Genomic DNA, 7494 nt, shown 5'->3' with positions numbered 1-7494 from the left:
AGTAATTCATGCATAAAAAAAGATTTTTAAGAGTTTATGTCAAATGCTTTATAATATAGTATAGATATATAATAATCAATTTTAAATTCTTTTAATCAATATATTATATTTTTTTAATTTCTTTTACGATCTTATTTGTATTAGTTAATATATTATATTATCATAGATTTGTTTCAATTATATTTTAAAATACTATAATTGATTAATTTTCAAAATGTCATTTTTCGTCATTTTACATTCTTTATCTGCCAGTTTTTGTCAAACATGATTTGCTCATCAACTAATTTTTTGATTACGTTTTTTTTAACATTTGGTAACGGAACGGGCTATCGGGAAACATGTAGTGCTTTCTACGTGGGCACATCGTCACTTGAAGAAAGCTCGAGCATTGAAGCATGTTGTTCATTTATAGGGAGTTTCTCTAAGTTAAATGCCAATAATGGTAGCATCTTGTGGGAAACCTACATGTTGCCGGATAACAACGGTAGCATCGACGAGTATGCCGGTGGTGCCATATGGGGTAGCAGTCCGTCCATTGACATTCACCGCAACGCAGTATACATTGCCACTGGAAACATGTATTCCGCCCCATTAAATGTTACACAATGCCAAGAAGCCCAAAACAATCAAACGACACCAACAGACAACGATAATTGCATTGAGCCCGATAACCATTCCAATTCGGTCCTAGCACTCGATTTGGATTCAGGGGAAATCAAATGGTATAAACAATTAGGGGGTTACGATATTTGGATTTTTGCTTGCAATAATGTCTCTACGTCGGGTTGTCCTCCTGGCCCTAATCCAGATGCAGATTTTTCCGAAGCACCGATGATTCTAACCATTGATGTTAATAGACACAAGCGTGACATAGTCGTCGCGGTGCAAAAGAGCGGGATCGCTTGGGCTTTGGATCGCGACAACGGTAGCATCTTGTGGTCTACGGTAAAACTCGTATTCAGTTATTTTACAAAGTTTAAACTAAGTATCTTAATTATATAGACATCAAACTGAGTCGCTGAACTAGGGGTGCTCATGGGTTAGGTTGAAGACATTTGAACAACTCAACCCAATGCTTGCGGTTTGAAAATCTTAACCCAACCTGTACGGGTTGGTCGGGTTAGTCGGGTTGATACTTTGGTACATTAAAATATTTTTCTAACCTTGAATATGTTATTTCTCTACTCATAAGTTCTTTTTCATCATCAACCATTTGATATAACTTATCTATACTTCTTACATATATCACATTCAGTTAATTTTCTCAATTTACATATATATGTTCACAGTTACTCAACATATATACGAATGAGTTATATAGAGATGTGAAAAGATTGAAAATATGTGTATATGGAGAGCATACATGATAGTGTAATTGTTAATGTATATTAATATAGATTCAATAATCATATTAAATCCCATAAATAAAAGGATATCGGGTTGAGTTGAATTCAAATAATAGTAACCCAATACCTACGGTTTGACAATTTTACAACTCGATTAGACATCGGGTTGCTTCAAGTTGAATTATTTCGCGTTGGGTTGATCGGATTAATAAGTTGGTCGGGTTTTTTAGCAACCCTGCACCGGTTCAATTCCACTAAATCTTAGGTAAAAAGTTAAAAAGTATAATTTAATTAAGTTTATTCATTTGGCAAACCAGATCCTTAAACTTTAGATTAATTTCTCTTTATATACTTCGATGTTTTCGTACGTATTTATGTAAGTTGAGTTGGTAACGATGTTATTGCAGGAAGCTGGACCTGGAGGAGCCGGTGGAGGAGGATTTTGGGGATCGGCAACAGATGGAAAGACGGTCTACACAAATATTGCAAACAGTTTACGGAGTACATTTACGTTGAAGCCGTCAAATATAGCAACCAATAGCGGGGGATGGGTGTCGATGGATGCTGCAAGCGGCAATGTGTTATGGTCGACAGCAAATCCAAGTAACGCGACAGCAAGTGGACCCGTGAGTTTAGCTAATGGTGTTGTGTTCGCTGGCTCGACCAATGGGACAGGACCCATTTACGCCATCAGTGGTGCCACCGGAGAAATTTTGTGGTCGTATGACACTGGAGCCACCGTCTACGGTGGCATGTCCATTAACGACGGTTGTGTGTATGTGGGAAATGGTTACAAAGTAAGTTTCGGATTTTTTGATCCAACTTATACTCCGGGAACAACATTATTTGCCTTTTGCGTACTACCATAAATGAAAACGACATCGTTTCATAATAAATCACAACTTTCTTCTTACATTGTTGTTTTTGTTTTTTCAATTAATTATTTGGAAAAATAATTCATGTTTGTATGAAGTTATGATGCATTGATTTAGTATCCGTTTATCAAATACTTATCCGGTAAGTGTTTACCGGTTTTGTGTGCAACAATTTACCCGATAAACACTTATTGTGGTAATATTCGTCGCATCTACTTGCCGGGTAAGATTTTTGGTCCTTACCATATTCATTCGGTAAGGTAAGATGATTTAATAAGTGCTTACCCGGATTAACGTTTGGTAAAACGCCCCTTTAGTGTAGTGGAGGTGTTTAATTAAAACTGTCTCAAATAACTATTTTATTTATATTATGTAACAAATATATACGAGTTTTACGAAAGACAATACACATGTTAATTGTTACGATTATCGTGGTCCAAAGCTCAGTTTAAGTCCACTGAGAACATCTCTAACAGATTTTTTAAAATAGACATTTTGGGGTTTTTCAAATTTTTTGAATACTTATAAAATGATTGCTTAGAAAAGAGAAAATATTTTTTGTTCTTCCTGTTAAAGATAAGCATTGGAATTAAATATTTACGAGAAATAATATTTAATGAATAGTATTGAATATTTTAACAATATAATTGATGTTGTAATCTCCAAAACGGAGAAACAGTTGGAGATGAATGTAATTTTTTCTTGAAGATTTTAACTTTTGATTATCCAGATAATCTGTTGGAGATGCTCTAACGTTAATGGTTAGAACCATCGTGCTCTGACAAAATCTACATCCGGATTAGTGACTGGCAGACAACGCAAAGTGGAAATTATTACCCTCTTCGTCCTTAAAATTATTGTCCCTGATAATATTTTTTATTTAAATATATTCCAAAATAAATGTCCACTTTTAAAAGCATATGTCTATTTTTTCATTGTAGTCCTAATAATAAAGTTTGTCAAGTGTAATACTTAACTATGTACCTTTTTCATTGTGAACGTTTATTTTGGGACGAATGGGGTACTAACAAAATATCCTTAATCACCCCCTCATCGTTTATACCATTCGATCTTTTCCAGAATCCAGATCGAATATATAGGATTGACGTGGAATGGTTTTCGGGTCTCTTTTATCCGGAAATAAATTCTTTTAATTTTGATCGCGATTATACCCTATATACGCTACACATTTATACTTCTACAATATAATTAAAAACGTAACAAAGGGGCCAAACGTGAATATACATCAAATTTTTATTTAATATATGTACATATTATCTATCTAGACATGAATAAGGTGTTGACTTTTTGTGTTTGAGATTACTTATAAAAACAACTTATTGATTTATTCCGTTGTGACACTGGTAATAAACATTTTTAAGTGTTTTGATAAACAACTTATATCGATGTCAAACTGATAATAAAAAGTTTTTAATAAATTAAACCATTCCATCTTATAATAAATTGATAAATGATTTTGTAGGCGTAACTTGTTTAAAACAAGCAATCCTAAAAACCCCTCGACAACATATTTCCATATTGCCTATTCGAATCGAAGTGGCTAAATCATCAGCATACATCTACAATTGTAGATTTTCTTGTAGTTGTGTTTTCACATATGGGGGAAGATGTATTTGAAGTTTATGTGGAGAGAATCGAACATCTATGGATGGTTCTTGTGTTATACAAGTATACATCACGATTACATGCCGAATTAAGTTTACTTTTTAAGAAATCAAATTCCCATTTTAGTAAGTTTACACAAATTCTTATGCAAATGGGAATGCTTGCTTAATTTTTTGTTTGTGAAGTAGATTCTGCAATATGCTTTCATGGTGAATCCATTTATATGACGCCCCTCTCTCTTGCTTACCATTCACAATGATGAAGATTTCCAAACAGGCTGCTTCTCTCGTTCGCCCCAATCAATTCAAAGGTACCTTCACTGCTCCTTCTTCGTTTCTTTCTTTCAAAATTCATTTATTCAGTTCTAAAACTAGATTCTGGAATCGATTCTTCTCCAACGAGTGTAGGTACGTTTTGCTCAAATTCGGGTTCAATTCGTAAACTACTGTTTGATCATCCTTGATCTAGGTTTGAAGAGATTACCAAGCTTGATGATGCCCTCAACATGTTCGATGAAATGACACAAAGACAACCTCTGCCATCTGTTGTTAAATTCACCCGCTTGTTGCAAGCTGTTACAAAAATGGAACACTATTCTTGTTCGATTGATCTTTTTAAGCAAATGGTAGCTATTGGTGTTCCTGTTGATGTCTACACTACTACCATTGTGATCAAGTGTTTTTGCCAAATGTCTTGTACAAATGAGGGTTTTTTCAATCATAGCCTATGGGTTTAAGCGTGGTGTTGTACCCAACGTGATCACCTTTAGTATGCTCTTAAGTGGACTCATCCTAGAAGATAGGATTCTTGAGGTAGAAAGATTATTCAAGAAGCTGATCCGAGAGGAACTCTGTGAACCTGATGTAGTTGTGTACAACACAATGATTAAAGGGATTTGCAAGTTTGGCAGTAATAATACATATATTGGTTTGCTTAGACTAATGGATGAAAGGGGTTGTAAACCTAATGTTTTCACATAYAGCACCATCATCGATAGTCTTTGCAAGGACAAAATGGTAGATGATGCTTTAAAGCTCTTCAATGAAATGACCCTCCACAAAGGCATCCTACCAAATGTTGTCACTTATAGCTCTTTGATTCGTGGCCTTTGTAACTTAGGTCGTTGGGATGAGGTCTGTAAGATGCTCAAAGAAATGGAAGAGAAAAGGATTTATCCGAATGCTGTAACCTTTAGTACACTCTTGAACGGACTCGTCATAGAAGATAGGATTTTTGAGGTAGAAAGGTTGTTCAAGAAGCTGATCAGAGAGGAAATTTGTGAACCTAATGTAGTTATGTACAGCATAATGATTAAAGGGCTTTGCAAGTTTAGCAATAACGATGCAGCCATCGATTTGCTTAGGCTAATGGATGAAAGAGGTTGTAAACCTAATGTTTTCACATATAGCACCATCATCGATAGTCTCTGCAAGGATAGTATGGTAGATGATGCTTTAAAGCTCTTCAATGAAATGATCCTCGACAAAGGCATCCTACCAAATGTTGTTAATTACAGCTCTTTGATTAGTGGCCTCTGTAAGTTAGGTTGTTGGGATGAGGTCTCTAAAATGCTCGGAGAAATGGAAGACGAAGGGATATCTCTCGATGTTCCAATCTTCAATATATTAGTTGATTCATTTTGCAAGGAAGGTATCGTGGAAGATGCAGAGGCTGTTATGAACATCATGGTCAAGAGAGGAAATGATCCCGATGTAGTGACTTATACTAGTTTATTATATCGGTATTGCAAGAATATCAACATAACTAAAGCCATGCATATGTTTGATGAAATAACCGAAAAGGTATGGAACCGGATGTAGTCACTTACACAATCATGTTACAAGGATTGTTTCGAGTTGGGCGTTACAAAGCTGCATGCGGACTCTTTATTGAGATGCTAGAATGCAACCAGATTCCAGATGCATGGACTTACGGAATAATGCTGTAAGGTCTATGCAACAATTATCAAGTGGATGAAGCAGTCTCTTTGTTTCGTCTGATGGGTGACAACAATCTAAATTCAGATATTTTTGTGTACACTATACTCGTTAATGGTGCAAGTAGATGTAGGAGGCTTGATATTGCTAGGGATGTTTTTAGTTACCTTAGTGCCAAGGGTTTGCAACCTGATGTTAGGACATATAATGCGATGATTAATGGTTTTTGTCGGGAAGGTCTTATGAGTGAAGCGAAAGACTTGTTTCTTGTTATGGAAGAAAGAGGTTGCTTGCCAAATAGTGTTACTTTCAATGTTCTTCTCCAAGGATTTCTTAAGAGCCAACTACATGATGAGGTAGAGAAGCTTTTACTACAAATGAAAGAAAGAGGTTTCTCACATGATGCTACTGCATAAGTTTGATTCGTAGGTTTGTGCCAATGGAAGGAGCGAATGCTTGTTTTTCTTTGTCAATACCATCTAGAGATGTAAAAGGTACATCTTCGCTCATCCATCAAACATACCATCTAGAAAATGTTAATGATAGATTCCTTTTATTTTGTCATTATTTAGAGATATTTTATGCATTCGACTATTAGTCGCCATCTATATCATGTAATATGACTATCAACAATGCAAAGTTTATTCAATTAATAATATCTACAAATGGGCCTAGTTGGGTTGGAAATTGCCAGACCCATAGCAACCTGACCAATGCATAATCCTGAATCCCTTATTCCCTTTGGTAGCGTTTGATATGCAGAGTGGACTTGATTAAACAAGTATCTGCCTAGTGTTTGGTACAATTAGGACTGGACAAGACATAACCAGAACTAGACAAATTGCCCCCAAAAGTTATTCAATGATTTTATATATCACATAATAGTTATAATTAACACAACTAAAGTAAATAATTAGATAATTTAATTTATAAACATTTTTACATATTTTTCATGTACATAAATACATACATATATTAGTACCAAATTTGATGAAAATTTTGATATAATTGATGGTAGTTCAGAAAACCCGATTCATACAGAGGAGAAATTATGTTCATTCGGTTTGCAAGATCCTTATCAATTGGCGAAGGCACAGTGAAGATTGTTTCAACAACAATGGTTGTGGAGTTAGAGGCCTTGGTGATTGGTGGATGATGATGGCTGTCGAGGATGTGAAGATCGATGGTGGATAGTGGTGGTGGTGGCGATCGACAGTTGTGGAGGAGGTAAATGTGGCCGATGTGGCGGAGGTAGTGGTAGACAATGGTGGTGGTTATGGTGGTGTTGGTGGTGGTTGTGACCTACGGTATTATTGGTGATGGTTGTGACCGATGTGGTGGAGGTAGCAGTGGTGGTGGGTAGTGGTGGTGGTAGCCAATGGTGGTGGTGGAAGTGATGATTGCCGACGGTGGCTGTGGAGGTAGAGGCAATGGTGGTTGGTGGACGACAGTGGTTGTGGAGGATGTGAAAATGGTGGATAGTGGTGGTGGTGGCGATCGACAATGTTGGAAGAGGTAGTTATGGTCGATGTAGTGGAGGTTGTGGTGGAGGTGGGCATTGGTAGTGGTAACCGATGGTGGTTTGTTGGTCCCAAAGGGTCTACAAGAATACTAAACAGTTTGTAGAAGGGGGGGATGAATACAAACACAATTTTCAAATTTAAAATATATATTGATAAAGAAGATCAATACAGATTTTACAAGATTGTC

At 36.1% G+C, this 7494-nt stretch overlaps 1 protein-coding gene and 1 pseudogene across 1 annotated transcript in view; both read left to right on the top strand.

Moving 5' to 3' along the window:
* Positions 1-2302, top strand: part of LOC112529876 (polyvinylalcohol dehydrogenase-like) — a 3766-nt gene extending 1464 nt beyond the window's left edge. Inside the window, exons 3-4 of the mRNA XM_025141299.1 lie at positions 345-945; positions 1754-2302. Of these exons, the coding sequence (XP_024997067.1) occupies positions 345-945; positions 1754-2215 (1063 nt within the window). The 3' untranslated portion in view covers positions 2216-2302. The remainder of the gene's footprint in view (positions 1-344; positions 946-1753) is intronic.
* A 2062-nt stretch (positions 2303-4364) lies between these two features.
* LOC112529059 lies at positions 4365-6200 on the top strand (annotated as a pseudogene).
* Positions 6201-7494: the final 1294 nt, after the last annotated feature.

The sequence above is a fragment of the Cynara cardunculus genome, assembly GCF_001531365.2.
Source record: "Cynara cardunculus var. scolymus isolate 2C chromosome LG 16, CcrdV1, whole genome shotgun sequence".
Taxonomy (NCBI): domain Eukaryota; kingdom Viridiplantae; phylum Streptophyta; class Magnoliopsida; order Asterales; family Asteraceae; genus Cynara; species Cynara cardunculus.
This window is presented reverse-complemented; position numbering and strand designations above follow the sequence as displayed.